The following is a 21,839-nucleotide window of genomic DNA, read 5'->3' on the forward strand; positions in this document are numbered from 1 at the left end:
AGTTTTTGGGTTAACTATTCCTTTAAGCTTGCAATTCTTTTCTGGGAATACTGGAGATATTTTCCACATTCCACAAGACTAATTCTCTTTAACGAATCAATACATTTTTAATTCCATGTCGGTAACAATCCTACTGTTTAAACAAGCAATATTTAATCTGCATCAAATATCCATGAAAAAAATCTGCATTTAGTATACAGTATACACAAACGCACATACACACAAAATTTAGTTCATTCAAGGTGTTTAATTAAGTCATTGTACACAATCCACAATTCAGAAACATATAGAAAGAAAACCTTCAAATAAGGTCAATTACAAAACTGAAATCTGTGTTCCAAACAACAGATTTCCTTGTGTAAATTAGAAACAAGTAAGAATTGTTCATTTGGATTACTTTCAGCAACAACTATGAACGAGATTAAAACAGGGCTGAGAGATATGGTGCAAATTGTAGACTTTTTGTAGCAATTGATGCAGATGTCAGTAATATTACTTTTTAGCAGCACCCATTTGATATTTCAGGAGCATCACATTTTGCACATTGAGTTGAACACAATTGTGCGTTGACCTATCATTTCCACACACAAAAGAAAAAAAAACGTATTTAATGAAAGATAAATTAATAAATCCTTTTCAGTGCACACAATCTAAGCCTATTTTAATTAGATAAAGTAATCAGACTGTTTATTTCATGGTGGATTAAAGGGTTGCACGTTGTAATCTCTGAAGGACGTTCAGCTACAGGTAGCTGTTATGCTTTACCATATGGCGTGGGGTATTACAAGTCTAACATCTGCATTTCTGAATCTTTTAATAACTGAAAACAATATTTTTTTTAGGAGTTAGGATAATACCTCTGAATTAATGAGCAACTGTTGCCATCCCACATATCAGACAAGCATTCACTCTTATAAGTCTAAAGAAGTAATTTGTTTTAATATTTTACAGAAATTATAGAGCAAAATATTGTTGATGGGGGAATTATTATAGTGACACAATTGTAATCACTATGTAATTAAGCTTTTCTCGTTTCGTTTGACATAATCGCTTGATTGTGATTCACTTATTCTACAGTTTTTAATCATATGTATAAATTCATTCAGTATTCAAAATAAGTAATGGGATGCGCTGTAAGCTTGTCTAACCAAGCAACAGCTTAGCAAACAACCGTCGAAAAATGTTAATTTGTCAACTATTGAATCAACATAACATTTGCACCCTCAATGTGTACTTTTTTTTCATTCAAAATCACTTGTAATGGCACTGAATCAATGTTGCAATGTGATGTTGGTTTAACATCATGCTTGCACTCTCAGAAAATGAAACACAACAACTACAACTGACAAACCACACAGCCTGAAATCTACTTAAGAAAAAAGACGACAATACATCTATCAATAATTCAGCTGAAGTTACTTGTGAAAATTAACCGAGGTTTAGATGTTGATACTTAAATTATTATTAAAAATGTTTGGTCACCATTATGGTGATCAGTGTTTTCTTTTGTTGGGCAGTTTGACTCTTGGCTTGTTATGTGAGCTTGTGGTCTTTATAACAGTGTTATAAACACATAATTTGTTGCACAGAAAGTCAGAAACCAAGAACATTGTAACATTGGTTCAATGTCATTACCCTTGATTTTTGGATGAAATGTAAAAAAAAAAGTAATTAATTAATTGCGGGTGCATACATGATGTTGATTCAATGCACACACTAACATTGATGTAACATTGTTTTGATGGTGGCTTGGTATCTGAGAAGTCACTTGTCTACCCGTCACTTGTTTCATATGGCTAATTACATCGATGGAACTGAAAAGTTGTCCTGTAATGTTTTCCTGGTTAGCAGAACAGGCCCTGATTTTCTCTGTTGCTCTCTTTTCTCGTTGTTGTTTTTTAGGACTGGCGCCTTTGCACAGATCCTGAGTAATAGCGACATGTGTTGATGTGATTCGTCCTGTGATGGTGCAGGTACGAGGGATAGATGACTCGCTTGCCCTTTTGCCTTTGCCAAATGCTAATCGTGTATTTATACGACCATGTAAGCAGCTAGCAGTGATTAGGAGCAGCGACTCTTCTTATTCCTGAGAGATTAGTACGGTTTGTGCGGCGGGTGTCAAACAGTCCTGGCACCACACGTGGAGTTGTAATAGGTTGAAGCTTCCCTTAACTATCATCCTAGTCAAGTTGTGTACTTAAAGAGAAAGGAAAAGCTAATACTATATGAGGGTTAAAACTAAAGGATGGCTTTTTGGATCTACAGTGATTATTAGGAGAAGGACAACAGATTAAAAATACATAATCTCATTTAACGGTCTATGCCGAAATGAGGGATTCATCATGAGCCAGAGATTTAGAGCAAAACCTAGGTTGGTAAAAATGTGGTTAGGACACGGGCTCTGGTGACTGTAGATGGCGTGATTTCTGGCAGACACTCAGAGAGCATTCTGGGACATGTGATGATCATTCAAAAGGGATTAGAATGAGATTAGAATTATTCTTTTTTCCTGAGCTAAGCAGGAATGAACTTCACTCTGTTGTATATGTTTATCTTGGAAGGGTGGATATTATTTCACCAAGTACAACATCAGATTGGATGGACACGTTTACAGTTTATGTCAAGTTTAGGCCTACAACCAGGCTTAGGTTCGTTCATCGTGATCTTGCCAAGCAAGACATGTTCCTGGATCAGCATATTATATCATGATCAGCATATTATCAGGATCCTGGAACAGCATTTCTGTCTGAAAATGTAATCCTACCCCTAAAGCTAACCCTCCACATAACTTATCCCTAAAATCAGAGGGAAATGATAAGTGAATAACACTGATGTAGAAGCACCTAACCCTGGTTGTAAACCTAAACTTGACATAAACTGTAAAAACTTGCTTGTCCCCTTAAATCTGCTTGGTTGATTTCATTATTGTTCCAGAAACATGTTGTACTTGGTGAAATAATGTTAAAACTAAATTTACAGACAGGAATGTTGTTCCAGGAACAACAAAATATGTCTGTTACAAACTAAATAAATATGCCTATATCTTGGCCAAATCACAGTGGCCACCTGGGTAGCCTGATTGCTGTAAAAATGGTTCTGCGCTGCCAGGACAGACCAGACTAGATATTTGAGCATAACTCTGATTTTCCTGAAAAACATGTTCATAAAAGATTCACTGGTATCAAATAATTCACAATTTATCAATAGTGTTTGTTTTAGAAGTCTGTAAAACATGGGCAAACTTTCAACTGGCTTTTGCAAAGACACTGTACACCAAACAATACTTGTAGAAACACTTAAAACGTCATTTGAAAAAAATCTGACACCTGAGACCTTTTTCCCCCACATGCACTGGTCCACTATGTTTTCTGGGTGTTTAATTGCCATTATGACTGTATGACTGAAATATCAGCAGTTAATATCTTCATCTCACATTAGAGATGACGAGCAGTGGCAGTAGATTAACGTCATATTGTCAATTCAACAGCAGGCTGGTTTCTTACACCTCAATTATGTCTCCACTTTTTGTAGGTGAAAACGGTTATTTTCAACAAAATCATCTGGCAGTGACTACAGTATGCATGTAACCGTAAAAATACTTCCCTCATGTCAAAGGTTTGTGCTGAAAATTAAGTGTTGCATACGTTTGTAACAAGATTGCAGTGTAAAAACCTGCTACAGTCTTACAATTCAATTTGGGCCCATTAAAGCCTCAAGAATTTGCCACTTTACCCAGTTTTAAATCTAACCATGTTTTTTTTTACATGTCCCTGCTTTTATGTTTCAGTAAAAAAGAGAGGGAAAAGAAGCACAAAAACATGCTTTCCATATCAGTCACACATGCTTTACAGTAAACAACCCATTCACTGAAACCCAGTTAGTTATGAAGTTGCATATAACTTTGGCAAGTAAAGCCACATTTTTACTTCATATCCTAATTCTGGTCTTTAAATACCCCTTGCGGATAACCCTCATATTACATCAAGGTATAAAAGAGTAACACACAAACATAATTCACAAGCTGGAATAAATAAAAAGAAGAAACAAAATTTGACATTGTTCTTTTTTGTCTAGTATTTAAACCTTGATATAGGATTTATATTAAAAAAAGACTGAGGAGAAGAGTGGATTAATGCAAGCACATGAAGAAGTTCTCACTTGGGGAATCAATCTTCATAACTGTTTCTGAACTGCTCTTGAAAATAATACGCTTGTAAAAGATGCTCTTTAACGCTGCATAGTGACAGAGGTTATGATTTTGCTAGGGTAACTATTTTCTTAGATCAGAATAAAAGAGCGGGAATTCTCAGGAGAAGGTACAGTGTACAAAAAGAGACAGATATTGGCTATGCTTGGTCCCAAGCGAAGGGGCGCATTTCCTTTTTACCCCACACAATAATGGCTATAGTCCCTTATAATGTACATGTTAAACTGGTCCCGATTACTAGATACAACCGAACATAGCACAGTGTTATTTTGTTTGTTCTGATTAAACTGAGTTGCTTCCTAGATAAATGCACTACAAAAATAATTTATTTAAATAGTATTTTTGTCTTGTTTTCCATCCTAGCCTCTTTAAAACAAGATTAATTTACCTGTGGACCAAATCTGGTTACAACAAACAGACTTTCTTTAGTTAAGACTTCAGAGAATACATCTTTTTTATATTCCATTGGCTTTTTTTATTTTATTTTTTCAAACCTCCTAAATTCATGTTAGATAGTTGTATGCTACAAAAATACTGTTTAATAAAAAAAAATTTAAGAGTGCATGTACAGCATCCAAAATTAACTTTTCGTCATGCTGGCAAATGGAGGGTGAAAAAGGTACAAGTCCTAAATATTTGGTAATGGCCATGGAACTGTGTGTGTGTGTGTGTGTGTGTGTGTGTGTGTGTGTGTGTGTGTGTGTGTGTGTGTGTGTGTGTGTGTGTGTGTGTGTGTGTGTGTGTGTGTGTGTGTGTGTGTGTGTGTGTGTGTGTGTGTGTGTGTGTGTGCGTGCGTGTGGTTTTGTTTATGTCTTTAAATTGCATCACTTCATCAAGGTTCAGATTATTGCAGTCAGTTGCAGTTCTTAATAAACTGGCAAGAGGCTTCATTTATGTACTTGCCAATTGCATTTGCCGCTTGATGAAAGATAATTTTGGACCCTGGGTGTAAATGTGAGCATAGAAATCCTGGTTCTCATCTCGGAGGCAACATGGTTGTACAGAAAAGTTTGCTTCTAAAAGTTTTACGGATCATTTACGAGCTGTTTACATTTGCAGTGAAACAAATGTGAGGCCTCACAAACGTGACTTATTTTATACCTCTCGTTCGATTTACATGTGGACGACAATATCCATCCTCACACTGACTTCTGGCCTGAATCAGATTTGTGGCTGAACTACATTTCATGTCCAGCTAAACATAAACACACGCTTTCCTGTGAAAGACTTTTCTATAAGACATGCCTAAGTCAGGACACATTGTGTTGCTATTAAAGGTCCTCTGTAGTTTCCTCTCTTTCTCTCTGCATCTTCTCCGTCAGCGTTTTCTGCCTCTGCCGTATGTCAGTGATCTGGCCCGTGTTAGTTGCACTGTGTTCTGTCTGCACTGGGTTGTTTCATGTGCACGTGCAGAGGTCAGTCAGGGTAGGCACAAGTACTCTCTTAAGTGGGCCTAAGCTAGAGCTAATATTGGCTGAATGACAACTCAATGTAATTTGTGTGTCTTTGTTATAGACTTTACACCCTGCTTTATCCCACGCTGTGTAAACAAAGGCACACAGGGGATCACAGCTACATACACGCACATACGCCTATACTCGTCATTGATCTTATTAAGGATGGACCAATTCAAAAGGCTCACTTTGCCTCCGCTAATGTCCTTCCCAGAGTGAGTTTCTCCTTTTATCCACTCTTCCCATCCCACAAAGTGCAATGCAAACATATTTTTTTTCTAAGTGTCTTCTTTTCTTAGTAATAAAGGCATGCCGATAAACACATGACAAGAAGAAAAAGCTAATAAAAACACTGTAAATTGTTCCTTTTTCCTATAATAACACACACTGAACATCAATTTTCATTTCAAAAGTCATTTGACGGATAAAGCTTTGTAAACATGCCTTTAAAAGATACCTTTCTGCAAAAAAATGTTGATAATAAATTCATCTGATAGAAACATCTGGAAACATTTTAGCATCTACATGATCATAACAAACAAGATTTTCTTTGTTAATCACATTCACCAGAAAGACCCTGCTGGTTACCTTACATATTTTTTTCTGGTGCGTCTGAAATCGCATACTGTATGTAGGTAATGTGTTTTAATTAGAATTTACTTTGCGACCGTTAAAAAGTACGTACTATATAGTATGAATGTGGGTAGTATGAATGAAATTTTGCATCCACCATATTCTTACTGTCACGTGACCTATAGTCACTTCACTGCCATTCACAAATCCTCTCCTGTGGCCTCATGGGATAGTAAAGTGTCCATCGTATGCACACTTCAGAATCTCATCAGAAGTAGTTGGTCATCCAGGAAATTGCCTACTTTTTTTCCAAAATACTATGTATTCTGACATACTAGTCAGACAGCAACATAGTATCGCCCATATCTGGCAAACCAATCCATATGTACTAGATTTGGCCCGGATCTGGCCCAACACAATGTTGCTGTCTGGGTTTTGGCGTACTGTTATTCACATACTATATAGTAGGGAAGTATTCGGTTTCAGACACAGATCTATGTCCAGCAGCTAAACCAGCAAGAATCAACATAAACCAGCCTTGGGCCAGCATTCAAATTCTTTTCAGCAGGATTGGCTCCTTTTCCCAATAAAGATAAATAATCTAACTTTGTAATAATCTTTTAACTATACGTTTTAAATAAAAATCTGAATGAAAAAAACAGTCATTTAGTTGATGGCACCAACCTTTTCAAAAGAACATAAATGCACAAAAAGGAATCTGCAGTCTCTAAATTCTTTCAACTTTGGTCACAAACATACATATAAACACACATTCATGCACCACAAGAGGGAGGAATACTTGACTGGAACACGTAAGAGTGGGTGTCGTTGTGGAAGGGCACAGTTTGCGCGGAGGTAATAATCATCTCCCAGTCTTGTACGACAACCAGAGAGAGATTACAAAAACGATGCTAATGTTTGTTCAATCATACGTCAAAGTGGAGGTGCCACTGCTGTAACAATGTTTACATCTCACCCGTTGTTTGTTTTAGGCCGATTCACTGCCAGGAGTGCAAACCTAAACAGTATTTCTCTTCTGGCACCATCTCAGAGACAACGGTTGAGAAAAGTGGGAGGTTATAGATGTGCTACGCTGTCCTGCTAAATATTCTTCTTCATTCTTCCTCTATCCTCAAGATCTAAGAGTGAGAAAAGTGAGAGAAAAAAAACAATCCCAGATTCTTTTGTTTCCATTGCACTGATGTCCATCAGCTCCCAGCAGAATACCTCACGCTCTTCACCCTTACAACGATGCTTGTGCACAGTTTGAGACTTCCCAAAAATTCCTCCTCCATGCCTAGTCTTCACGTGCTGTTCCAGAAGCCTTACATTGTGCAAACTTCCTCAAACATTGTCATATGCATTAAAGAGGGAGGGAGTGGCTTGTGGGAAAGAGACAGAGCCACTCCCTCTTCGCCCTTATAAACATTTGCACAAGTAATTTCTGAATCCCACTCCCCGCTCCTTGTGACACCATATTTGGATGAATGGAGATTAGACATAAGCAGACTCACTGGACTGGGTCCTGCCCAGGTTTGGCGGTTGTGACAGGTGGGCCATGTCCTTTTTACGGATCTCACAGATGGACTTCCTGCGGGCTTGCACACCTCGAATGGCAGCCTTAATTTTCCTCCAGCCCAGGTGGTTGAGCTCTGCAAGGTTGAGCACGACGCAGATGCCACTCACTGCGAACATGAACACCAGGAAGACCGTCTTCTCAGTGGGCCGTGATACGTAGCACTCCACCTCCTTCAGGCAGGGGTAGCGGTCACACTCGAAGATGCCGGGAACACTGAAGCCATATAAAAAGTACTGCCCCGCCAAGAAGCCTATCTCCAGTGCATTGCGAAACACTACCTGGATTATGTAAAAGCGAGAGATGCCCTCTTGTCGCCGTACCTTGAGTTCCTGCCATGCAGGAGGCCTCTTGGAGCATTTGGGATCTCCTTTACCTCTAAGCAATCAGGTTCGTCCTTTCCGCCACCACTGTCAGAATGCTGCACCAAAATACCGTTAATGTTGCGTAGTTTGCGGGCACCTTCACGACTGTAGTCCTTCTCCATAATTGGGTAGAGGAAGGAGTAGCGACGGTCACGCTGTTTGGCCGACTGGTGTACTGAATAGGTGATGAAGCACAGGCTGGGTGTGCAAACAAGGATGATCTGGAAGACCCAGTATCGGATGTGGGAGATGGGGAAGGCCTTGTCGTAGCAGGCCTGGTTGCACCCAGGTTGGAGGGTGTTGCAGATGAACATGGTCTGCTCATCCTCATACACGGTTTCACCAACAATGGCCACAATCAGGATACGGAATATCACCACAACTGTCAGTAGAATCCTGGAGGAGAGAAAAAGAGGGAAAATGTCATGTGTGACGTGAAAAGGGCACACAAAAAAACCTTCCACTGACGTAATTTGTGCCTTATTTAGGCTACCAGCTAATTAGCATTGCAGATGTTCGCATTTGCTATTCAAATGTGTGTTTTTCACTTTCAAGAGCAAACTTTGCACATTTAATCAAGAGCTCTAAATTTGAAACAATTCTGCTCTCTCAAGCTCTAATTATAGCTCCTTCTGTGCTATTAAATTCTGTTAACATGGTAACCTGTACCGCTGATACAGTAACCTGTGGCAATGCTAGTCTCTGTAATGCTCATTAATTTGCTAGCATGATGGCAGTAAAACCTGTTCTCTTCTCTTTTCCATAGCAACAGTTTAGATTTTACACCTCAATTGTCACTACCGTTAGGGCTATTTCTGTACCAGTGTTTGATTGAGGGGGGGAGAGAGAGAGAGAGAGAGAGAGAGAGAGAGAGAGAGAGAGAGAGAGAGAGAGAGAGAGAGAGAGAGAGAGAGAGAGAGAGAGAGAGAGAGAGAGAGAGAGAGAGAGAGAGAGAGAGAGAGAGAGAGATTACATATGTTTGTAAGAGGAGGCAAGAGTAAAACAGTGCATTTGTGGATCACTGGGTTTGGACACATTATATGCAAGATGGTTGGCTCTTTAATATTGGGTAGCTCTTTTATATTTGCATATTCCTTTTTAGCTTCTGTAATATAGCACCTTTGGATAGTTTTGTAAAAAGTGGAAGGTGGATATGGTGTGCTTTATTTAGATCCATCCTCTTTAACCACAAATGTAAAGGCAGACACACACTATATTCAATGTAAGTCCTGGTTTTGCCAAGAAATCTTCCTGGGTCAATATATTTTGTTGATGCTGGAATAACATTCCTGTCCGAACAATAAAATCCTCTCCTACCCCTAAACCCTTACTCTAACCATAAGTTAAATCCTAAAATCAAAGGGACATGACAGGTGAATAGCACAAATGTAGAGGCACCTAAACCCTGGTTGTAAGCCTAAACTTACATAAACTGTTAACTCTTTGTCTACCAACATTTGCTAGCCACATGGTTTAAAAAAATTTTTTTTGAAAAAATTCACAAAAGTTCATGGACCCCTATTATCATATTGTTGTATGAATATCGGAACATGCAATATATCATATAATGACCTTTTTATTTTTATTTTTTATTTTTTATTCTTATTATTGTCTTTACAACTGTTTTTAACTATGCTTGTTTTAAATTTCTATTCGTCCATATGGTACTCTTTTTTTCTCATGCATTTGTTACCACTGTTTTAATTAATTTCTATTAAAGCACTTTGAATTGCCATTGGGTATGAAATGTGCTATACAAATAAACTTGCCTTGCCTATATCAGAAGAAAGAACAGATCCTCTGCTTTTAAACAAACAAACAAATCAGTTTTATTCTAGCTTTATGAATTGCTTTTTTAAAATCAACACTTGAATGTGGTTGTTTCATAAAAAAGCAACATTTTGAACAAAAAGCTGAGAAAAATGCATTTTGTCATCAAAGACAATGATCAAAACATAGATAAAGCAGATCAAGTTCATCAACACCCCCAAAGTTTGCACTATATCTTTTTGGTCGACATTTGATTCAGCAATCTTAGACAGTTTTGATTTATATGCTGTTTAATGTTGGCGATCACATTATTTTGCATCTGCTATATGATATGGCTTGCCTGCATCCCAATGTGCAATACTATCCATCCTAAAATGTATGTCACATTTTCAATATTATTTAGGGAGGATAGGGTGGATAGTGTGCACATTGGGATGCAGGGCTTGTTTCTGCTTCTTCTTCGTCTGTGTTTTAATCAGGAGATTCAGTATTCTTTAAGATGTCACATAAAATGTCATATAACAGTGAAAACACAGAAAGCCAGAAAATTCCATCAATGACGAGGAAACAGCTAACTTGTCCCTCAAATCTGATTGGGTGATAGGGATGTTGCTCCAGGATCAACAACAGGATTGATTCAGGAACATGTTGCATTTGGTGAAATCCGGTTCTTTAATAATGATTTGGTTTTCAAGCCTGATCCACTCTGTCCTTCTAACTAATCAAATCAGGGGTGCGTTCGCAGATCAGCTGTTTAGAGAGAATATCTCAATATCCCGTATATATAAAAATATTATCATAGCAATGATTTAAGCATCAACACAACCTCCAAAGTAGATAAAAGAGCAGCTGTCAGTGTGAACAGAAGAAATAAACTGGAAATTTTGACATCTTGCCACTGTGCTAAACTCATGACGCACATCAGACACCAGAGGCATTACTGTATTATTCACATATGTCTAAATCCCCAAAATTATCCCCATTTATTTCAGACAAAAATGAAAATAACCCCAAGATTTATTCGCCCTCAAGCCATCCTAGGTGTCTATGACTTTCTTCTTTCAGACAAATACAATCTTCCAAGCTTTATAATGGCAGTGAATAGAGGATTTGATTTTGAAGCCCAAAAAAGTGCACCCATCCATCATAAAAGATACCCACACAGCTCTGGGGGGTTAATAAAAGACTTCTGAAGCAAAGTCATGCGTTTTTGTGAGAAAAATACTGTTTTGGATGGCTTAAGGGGGAGTAAATCATGGGGTAATTTTCATTTTTGGGTTAACTATCCCTTTGACGGTCATGCCGTGTCCTGAAAGACGGAAAAAAAAAAAGCTTGCAATAAAATCTGAGTGACCGAAACACATTTCCCAAACTCTATTAGGCATTTTGTTCTGATTGCAAACTACATAGATCAAGTTTGTGGAAAGTGTACCTTTTTGCTTTCCAGACTTCAGAAAACCAGAAGTTGTATGCCTCCCTGAACAAAGCTACAAAACTACAGTAACAGTAGGCACAAAGCAGTAACAACATTTATATAAAATAAAATACATGTTTGTTTACAGTTCCAGAACTCATGGCAGCATTACTTCATCAAATAATTGTACATCAGTTTAATGTAGCCTACATCTTGATGACATACTGTACTTTCTGCTTTGCTGTAAATGTCGTCATTTCCTTATTCTTACTCACAGTAGGCTTGTGTAATGCCTGTCACCTTAGTTAGGCATTACATAATCATATAAAATATCAGAACTTTGCATTTTATGCTTTTTTAATCCCTTTTTTTAAACCCCTTCAGACAATTGTTTCTGTCCCCTTCGGGTTTTCTTTCTACCCATATTATCAGTAATTTGCCAACTCTAAAGAGCTTGACAGCTCATAACTTTGGCAAATGACAGACAAGAACAACCTGCAAAGTGTGGCCTCCAGCCAAACATATGACAATGATGTGTGACAGTCAGCTGTAGTTCCGTTCATACAGCACATTTCAACCTCAAACTCACACAAACTCAATTCATTTGTGATTCCAGAAAATTTAAAGGAATCACACAAACAATGTTGTTGTCATTCTTTTTATAAATGAATGAATGAACACTACACTAAAAAACAACCCAATATTGGGTCAAATAAGGACTAACCCAGCAGTTGGGTTGTTTTAACCCAGCGATTGGGTTGTCTTAAGCAAATATTTAACCCAACCGGAGGACTAAAACAACCCAATTGCTGGGTTAGTCCATATTTGACCCAACATTGGGTTAAAACAACCCAGCATTTTTTAGAGTGTACCATATGTAGCCTTCTGACTACCCTTTTTTGCTACTGTATAGGCTAAATCGAGTCAAATTCACTTGTATAGTGTTCAAAGGCAATCAAGATATATATACACTCTAAAAAAATGCTGGGTTGTTTTAACACAATGTTGGGTCAAATATGGACTAACCCAGCGATTGGTTTGTTTTAATCCTGCGGTTGGGTTAAATATTTGCTTAAGACAACCCAACTGCTGGGTTAGTCCACATTTGACCCAACACTGGGTTGTTTTTTACTCAGAATTTTTTAGAGTGTATATAAATCTTTTTTTTTTTTTCAAAGCAAGAGTAATACATTCTCAAAGAGTATTATTGAAAATATTATAAAATGTTGCAGATGAAATGTCTGTTGGCCAGTCAACTGGTGGGAGAAAGTAACAAAGGGATTTAGATAATGGCTGTTATTGTTGTAAGCAAGAGTAAACAATTTTCAGAGAAAAAAAAATAGCCATTTGCCAAAGAGTCTGATGTGATTTCACATTTTCCAGATGTAATTAGCAGTCATTTAAGCAACAATGTTGAGAAAGCTAGGGTATGGCTTAATCAGCATCTCTAATTTCAGCCAGAATTACTTTAAAGTGATGGTGTTCCTTACTGCGCATGAATTATAAGGATTGTATGTCATATTGCCAACCTCTGAGAAATTTGATTAAAACAAATTATATTGTTCTTAATCCTGTATGTGCATAAAGCCAGCTAGTGGCACTGGTTCATTGTTGTTATGGCATGCCCCATGACTTGGAAATACATCACTTTTTCAAATGAAATGAGGTTGTGAATCCTCTTTCATATATTAAACGGTAATTTGAAACATGTTCTTCAAAAAGGCTTTTATATATATGCCTTGATCTCTTCATCTCATTCATTTTTAAATCAGAGTCAGCACTTGAGCATGCCAGACCTCAGCAGACACAGACACGCCATCCGAAAGACTCCAAACGCTTGTTTAGACAAAAGTGCTATAGTGCATGAACTGCAATGAACTGCATGTTTAACGTAGGAACACATAATCAACCATCTGTAGACAGCATATGCTTATCTATCTATTCAAGCAAGTGATATAATGATACATCATATGTCATATGAAATATACAGTATGTCTTAAAGGGATAGTTCACCCAAAAATGAACATTTTGTCATCATTTCCAAACAGTTTCTTTGTTCTGCTGAACACAAAAGAAGATATTTTGAAGAATGTCTGTAACAAAGCAGATAGAGCAACCATTGGCTAGCATAGTAGGGAAAAATACTATAGCCAATGGTTGCTCTATCTGCTTTGTTACAGACATTCTTCAAAATATCTTCTTTTGTGTTCAGCAGAACAAAGAAACCGTTTGGAAATGATGACAAAATGTTTATTTTTGGGTGAACTATCCCTTTAAGGCCCATTCACACCAATAACTATAACTATAACGATAACTATTAGTGCCCACACCAGTAGAGAACATCAGTCTGTTTATAACCATAACTATAACGATAACTATATTAATGTCCATAACAGTGGAAAATATACTTCTGCTTATTATAAGTTTTGTCATCTGCTGCTTTAAATGCTCGAGCGCTCAAACAGAATGGACTCTGAGGCTACGTCTTGTTACATTCTGCCTATATGCCAGGCTATGTAAACCGAGAGGGAAGACCACGCGGAGTGTTCATTTAAAGAAATATATTTATTAAAGATAAATAATGAACAACGCAAGTTAAATTAAGTCAGTGTATATGTTAGGTTGAGAAATAAAACATGTATGCAATAAGTGATATGAAGTGTCATGCACACAACACACCACGCCTGTGCTCCATCACCTGTGGGGGAGACGTAATGAACAGGAAAGAGCAAAGAGGACGAGCCCAGCAGATCCGTGACAGTCTACACTAATCCGGATAAATTTCGTCTAAAAACTATCATTTTCAATCGTTTTCCAAAAAATGTTCATCTACACTGAAACGTCTGAAAACGCTTACATCCCCATACTGCGCATGAGCAAATCCAAGACGCTTCGTCTTGCGTCATTTCCGCTACTCGTTTATTTACTGTTTGAAATTTTGCGGCGATGTCAAGAAAAGGCACTAAGTTTTTAAAATGGGCCGACAGTGAGGTGGAGTTGTTGCTGCGAGTAACATGAATATAAAGTGTGAATTGGTCATATGACTGCATCACATGGCTAAAAATGCGTCATCATATTAAAAAGCCTCCGTTTTCACAGTCCACACTACGACACGAAGACGACGTTTTCAGATTTATCCGCTTTGGAGAGCGTTTTCAAAACAATACGTTTTCATTGACTTAAAACGCTGTCTCAGTGTGGACGGAAGGCCAAAACGGAGAGAGAAATATACGTTTTCAAATGAAAACGTATTAGTGTGGACATGGCCTGATTGACTGTCAATCTTTTTATTGTTCATCATCAGCTGGAAAAAAAAATCTATATTGTTTCTCTATGCCGTCATTGTTATAGTTGAGGTGTGAATTCTGTTGTTCTTTTATATTTTGAATGATTTTTATCATCAACTTATCATTGTAGTTATCATCCTTAAATGTGTCTTTGTCTGGGGTTGAATTAAAGCTGGACTGATTAATCAAGCCAATTTTAGTATGTGTCAAATAAACATATGTATTTGTCAGATGTGTCTCAAGACTCTACATTAAATCCTAGTCTGACGAAGGCTGACCTTAAAAACATTTTCTCGGACATTATTTCCACTAATCATTCCAGAAATATATGTCCCATATTTTCTGTCAACCAGAACCAGCAATGCCAGATTCATGAATATCTCGCTCTCGTTTTTTTTAAACAAATCAGTCAAACTGGCTGGAAAAATGGTTTGAATCATTCAGATTTCATTCATATAATGATACATGATGCAATTACCATTATATACATTAGAACAGAGAAAACAAGCACTGAAGTAGGGGGTCTTTATATTTGAAATCATTTCATTATACCTGCATGTGGAGTGTCTCTAATGAACTATCAGAAGACTAACAGTACACAATAAAAGCCAAAAAAATCATTGACTCCAAATCTGAAAGGAGGTTATCGCTCCATAGAAAGTAAACAATATGTTCAGAATACTCCCTCTGTAGTATTATTTTAGGTTTTAAATCTATGAATGCTTTACTTCTAAATTTGACTTTATGTTTTTGCATTTTTCGTTTCTTTATACACTGTAAAAAAATGTGTTGGTTTTTGTTGTTTAACTTAAAAAAGTAAGTAACCTGGTTGCCTTAAAATTTTTAGTTTATTGAAATTAAAAATTTGAGTTGATACAATGAAGGAAATTTGTTTAATAAATAGAAACTCAAAATATTATTGTATCTGAACCACATAAAACATATGATAAATCATGTTTCACTGCGTCATCAGAAATAAATCACACACAATTACCCAATACAGGGAGTGCAGAATTATTAGGCAAATGAGTATTTTGACCACATCATCCTCGTTATGCATGTTGTCTTACTCCAAGCTGTATAGGCTGGAAAGCCTACTACCAATTAAGCATATTAGGTGATGTGCATCTCTGTAATGAGAAGGGGTGTGGTCTAATGACATCAACACCCTATATCAGGTGTGCATAATTATTAGGCAACTTCCTTTCCTTTGGCAAAATGGGTCAAAAGAAGGACTTGACAGGCTCAGAAAAGTCAAAAATAGTGAGATATATTGCAGAGGGATGCAGCAGTCTTAAAATAGCCAAGCTTCTGAAGCGTGATCATCGAACAATCAAGCGTTTCATTCAAAATAGTCAACAGGGTCGCAAGAAGCGTGTGGAAAAACCAAGGCGCAAAATAACTGCCCGTGAACTGAGAAAAGTCAAGCGTGCAGCTGCCAAGATGCCACTTGCCACCAGTTTGGCCATATTTCAGAGCGGCAACATCACTGGAGTGCCCAAAAGCACAAGGTGTGCAATACTCAGAGACATGGCCAAGGTAAGAAAGGCAGAAAGTCGACCACCACTGAACAAGACACACAAGCTGAAACGTCAAGACTGGGCCAAGAAATATCTCAAGACTGATTTTTCTAAGGTTTTATGGACTGATGAAATGAGAGTGAGTCTTGATGGGCCAGATGGATGGGCCCGTGGCTGGATTGGTAAAGGGCAGAGAGCTCCAGTCCGACTCAGACGCCAGCAAGGTGGAGGTGGAGTACTGGTTTGGACTGGTATCATCAAAGATGAGCTTGTGGGGCCTTTTTGGGTTGAGGATGGAGTCAAGCTCAACTCCCAGTCCTACTGCCAGTTTCTGGAAGACACCTTCTTCAAGCAGTGGTACAGGAAGAAGTCTGCATCCTTCAAGAAAAACATGATTTTCATGCAGGACAATGCTCCATCACACGCGTCCAAGTACTCCACAGCGTGGCTGGCAAGAAAGGGTATAAAAGAAGAAAATCTGATGATATGGCCTCCTTGTTCACCTGATCTGAACCCCATTGAGAACCTGTGGTCCATCATCAAATGTGTGATTTACGAGGAGGGAAAACAGTACACCTCTCTGAACAGTGTCTGGGAGGCTGTGGTTGCTGCTGCACGCAATGTTGATGGTGAACAGATCAAAACACTGACAGAATCCATGGATGGCAGGCTTTTGAGTGTCCTTGCAAAGAAAGGTGGCTATATTGGTCACTGATTTGTTTTTGTTTGGTTTTTGAATGTCAGAAATGTATATTTGTGAATGTTGAGATGTTATATTGGTTTCACTGGTAAAAATAAATAATTGAAATGGGTATAAATTTGTTTTTTGTTAAGTTGCCTAATAATTATGCACAGTAATAGTCACCTGCACACACAGATATCCCCCTAAAATAGCTCAAACTAAAACTTCCAAAAATATTCAGCTTTGATATTAATGAGTTTTTTGTGTTCATTGAGAACATGGTTGTTGTTCAATAATAAAATTAATCCTCAAAAATACAACTTGCCTAATAATTCTGCACTCCCTGTATGCTTACAAAATCTTTTAATAATATTTTAATAAAGGTTGTCGAATCTCAAAAAAATGTTCATTGTATTAACTCAAAATTTTAATTTCAATGAACTCAAAATTTTAAGGCAACCAGGTAACTTTTTTTCTAAATATTTTTTTACAGAGTAGGTGTTTTCTATCTCTGTAGAAGGTGTCACATCAGGTAAGTGAACTGTGTGATTGGAGGCCTCCATTATGGTGGCGTTATGCTCTGTGTTCCTGTTGTCCAGCTGTGAGGTCAGAGAGGCAGCTTTAATCGGCAGCAGCGTCTCTGTTTCTCCAGCTCAGTCTGAGGTCAGGGCTGGACAACAGCCGGCACCCAGTTCAAAGAGGTGAGATTATCAACAAGGGATTGCTCATACAATTGATTTTAATTCTGTCATATTTTACTCATCTTGTGTCTTTCCAAACTTGTATGTATTTAATATTATTTTAAAAGTTTCCTATTATGTTTCTCTCCCCCCCCCCCCAGATATTTTATGTAGTGTAAAAGGTCTGCAAAGTTTCAAAGATCAAAGTGCAGATAAATGGAGTTATTATCTCCCAGAAAAAAACGGACTGAAATAAGTCGTCAGTAATTCCAGTCTCACTTCCTGCTCCAACGCAAAAAGACTGGGCCATCTGACCAATCGGAGCAGAGTAGACCAATCACAACAGACTGGGCCATCTGACCAATCGGAGCAGAGTAGACCAATCACAACAGACTGGGCCATCTGACCAATCGGAGCAGAGTAGACCAATCACAACAGACTGGGCCATCTGACCAATCAGAGCAGAGTAGACCAATCACAACAGACTGGGCCATCTGACCAATTAGAGCAGAGTAGACCAATCACAACAGACTGGGCCAGCTGACCAATCAGAGCAGAGTAGACCAATCACAACAGACTGGGCCATCTGACCAATCAGAGCAGAGTAGACCAATCACAACAGACTGGGCCATCTGACCAATCAGAGCAGAGTAGACCAATCACAACAGACTGGGCCATCTGACCAATCAGAGCAGAGTAGACCAATCACAACAGACTGGGCCATCTGACCAATCATCTGACCAAGTAACCTTTAAAATAGCATTATATGGGCCTTAAGAAATTTCTGTCCCTCCATTGAAAGTTAATTCCCAAAACTTTCACACTTCCAAAAATGTATGAAGACATTAAGAAAGCAATCAAAATACGTCAATCGAGTGGTTTAATCAAGGAAGTCTGACGAGATCAATCGCTTCATGAGAAAGGATTTTCATTGGACAGCAATCTCTGATCTCTTATCAGAAGCTCCCATCAAAAATATCATCATTCGTGTCCAAGATGAACAAAATATGGGCTCAAGGCTGCAATAGAGGCCAGGAGAGGTTTACCTGCGCTCATAGTGTTTTTAAAGTCCTCCTCTTCAAAGCACCACACCAGTCATCCGTCCCGACCCTCTCTAACATTCATGACTAATACCTGGAGGTTTTTAGCACATTAAACTGGGATATTTTAACTTTGAAAACATAATGACACTTCTTTAAAACTTCTTTTAAAAAAAACATGTTGCTGGCAGTTCTTCATTGCAGGTTTCCCTTTATCATTTCATCACATGGACATCCAAATCCAAACCCACCAAAGATTAAAGTTGATTTCTGAGGTGACTTTGCCAAGGTGTGTAATGAGAACGTATCCTTTGTTTTAGGCATTTGCAACTCATTGCAAGCACTGTGCACTTTGTAGGAGTGTTTCCTTTGTGTGGTTAACGGTGTAGGCAGCAAGACTGATCAGAAGAATAATGCTGGGAAAGGGAGAAAGGAAAAACTGCAGGGAATTGCACATGTACACAGACACGCAACACTGACAAAATGAGATTTTTGAGAAAAAAAGAGAAAAAAAAATTACCAATGTGGTAAAAATTTAATCAGAGGATGAATTATATAATAGCTTCCACGCGCCAAACTAACAACCTTTAATCTGCACTGTCGCCAATAGAGGGATTCTTGCATTACGAGTCCTTTAATGCCATCCAATAGCTTTAGATTATCTATTCCCCAACCCCCACCAAGTCTCTCTCTCTCTCTCTCTCTCTCTCTCTCTCTCTCTCTCTCTCTCTCTCTCTCTCTCTCTCTCTCTCTCTCTCTCTCTCTCTCTCTCTCTCTCTCTCTTATCTCTTTTCATTTTCCTCCTGTCTGGCTTACCTGCTGTCTCTCTCATTAGTTTCCTGTCACTTCAAAAATACATTTTAGGGCTATTTTAAATCCTGCTAAATTCAGAAAAAAACAAGCTAATTTGTTACAACCAGAACCCAATGTTTATTCTGAGTTCATATTTTCTGTTATAATAATAATAATAATAATAATAGTTTCACCACAACATTCAAGTGAAAATACTATTTAAAAAATTGTTTCAAATGAGGAATGTATTTTGCTTTTACAAACTAAACAAGACCGGAGACCATGACTTAATTTTAATTTTAATTTTATAAAAAGGACAGTTGTTTCTCTTTTTTTTTTTTCGTGTAAAAAGAGTTGACATTAAAACCTTAATGTACATTAATTACATTATGACGGCTGGGTTGGGTTTGGGAACCAGGGGTAAAAACTACTAGCCTAATCAGCTGAATCAGCCCCGCCCACAACATTTTTAGGTCGGGCGGTTCGGTCTGGCCTCGATCCATAGAGGAGTAATTAACCCCGAAACAGAAACTGTTTGGACCAATGAAATCATCAGGGCGGGCTTTAGACGATGACGGACAGCTGATCAACAGTACCGTAATCATCACGTCATCAAAGGGGCTTGGATTATATTTACTCGAATCCTAAATGGAGAGCTTGTTTGTATCTGCATTCACCTTCACTATTTCTCTCAGAAATGATGATCATGTTGGGTAAGTACTCTGTGTATCATTAAATTCTTTTATTTTATTACAATACCGGCAAAGATCGTGTATTTCAGCGCGTGTGCAGACAGGGTTGCCAAGTTTTTACAACAAAACGCGCCAACTACTAGCCCTGAACAATAGCTTCTCGGGGGGTTCTCCGGGGGAAAAATAGCATTTGGGGATAAAATGTGTGTTATTTTGGCAAGATTGCCTGCTAAAATTCGCACTCATGGATCTATATATCACATAATAGTCGCTTCAACCCGCGGACATAGAAAACAAACCGCGAAAAAACGCGGACTTGGCAACACAGTGCAGTTGAGCTCTGTTGACATTTGACAATGCGTCGCTTCGTTGCTCTGATTGGTTGTCGGTCTATCCAATTGATTTCTTTCCTGGTTCGGTTGAAACACGCCCCATAATCACAGCCCAATGGAGCAGTTTCAGACTCATATTCTGACTAGAATTGAGTATGACCACGTCAGGCTAAAAAAAAAAACCAATTATTAAATAAAATTAATAATTTTCAGACACTTCATACAGGCTGAGTCTTAATCAGTTCTATTTATGGAAATCAAATTGCACAAGGAACAACAAGATTTGATCCAAAAGTTCAAGCTCAATTCAAAACGAGAGAGAGAAAAAAAGGCCTAGGAACAACAATACAACAATAAATGAGAGACAAATAAATCAGCAAATAACTGAATTCAAACAACTAGATTTAATTAAATAAATCGTACGCAGGAAAACAAAACAAAAAAAGACTAGGATGACAAGATGACCAGGATCAAAGCGCACACCTGTCGACAAAGGCTAGAGAGCGAGAGAGAGACACTTATGCACTTTCGATGTTGTAAACTTACAATGGCTGCCGCATGCGCATGACCGTTTAGTTGATGGGCTGTAGGATGTCCCATGCAGTCATTTTAGAAGACCGTTGCATTCCCTTTATGGTCGATGTGCCACTTTTGGCACACTATGCACACTTTTGCCGAGCCCATACTGGTGCGAGCTCTGCAGCAGATTTCTACCCAAAAGTACCTGGTTCCCCATATATATGATCAACAGCGCAACCTCCCATTCAGCAAAAGAAAAAAAGAATCACTGACGTCACATTCTTCCCTCATGGAGAAAGAAACCATAATGTTCTGCAATATTATAAACTGTACATGCTAGTTTTTCTACAATTCGATAAGGGCCAATCCTGTTTTTCTGCAAATTGTTGAGAGGCCTTGGAGAGGGGATGTGCTTTCATCCAAACCTTATCATTCCTGGAAATATTCTGACGACAGGCATCATCAAAGCGTTTCTGTTTTTCCTTAGCTTGGGACAAGTTATTTTTTCACCAACTCCTGCAAATCTTTAAGAACCCCGAGACTGGTTTGATGAGGCTCTAGAACATGTTGAAACGGTCCTTTCAACCTTCTTTGCAGTTATTCTGCTGGGCCATCTGCAGTACTTTCTTTAACAGCAGAATTGATAACATACCTCTTCTTCCTAGCGATTTTCCCCCATCGGTGCAGGGTCCACTGTTCTGCACGCCTGTCTCCATTTGGCTCAATCCAGGGCATCCTCTGGGCCAATGTTGACATGCCAAATATTGTTGATTCAAGCGGTGAAGTTTTTTGGTAGCTGGCAATGCGGGCTTAGTCGGAGCACCATTCTCGCTATCGATCCTTCGTCGCTTTTTATCACCTGGCCGTACCACCGGAGTCGTCCTTCTCACATCTTCTCCATGATCGGGGCGATGCCTATATATTTTCTGATGTCTT

General features: G+C 38.3%; 1 protein-coding gene across 1 annotated transcript in view; it reads right to left on the reverse strand.

Moving 5' to 3' along the window:
• Positions 1–1,887: 1,887 nt before the first annotated feature.
• The window catches only part of LOC137084112 (gap junction delta-2 protein), a 52,644-nt gene continuing 32,692 nt past the window's right edge, over positions 1,888–21,839 (reverse strand). The window contains 2 exon segments of the mRNA XM_067450071.1: positions 1,888–8,153; positions 8,156–8,571. Coding sequence (XP_067306172.1) covers positions 7,729–8,153; positions 8,156–8,571 — 841 coding nt within the window. The 3' untranslated portion in view covers positions 1,888–7,728.

This window comes from Pseudorasbora parva, chromosome 8, assembly GCF_024679245.1.
Source record: "Pseudorasbora parva isolate DD20220531a chromosome 8, ASM2467924v1, whole genome shotgun sequence".
Classification (NCBI taxonomy): domain Eukaryota; kingdom Metazoa; phylum Chordata; class Actinopteri; order Cypriniformes; family Gobionidae; genus Pseudorasbora; species Pseudorasbora parva.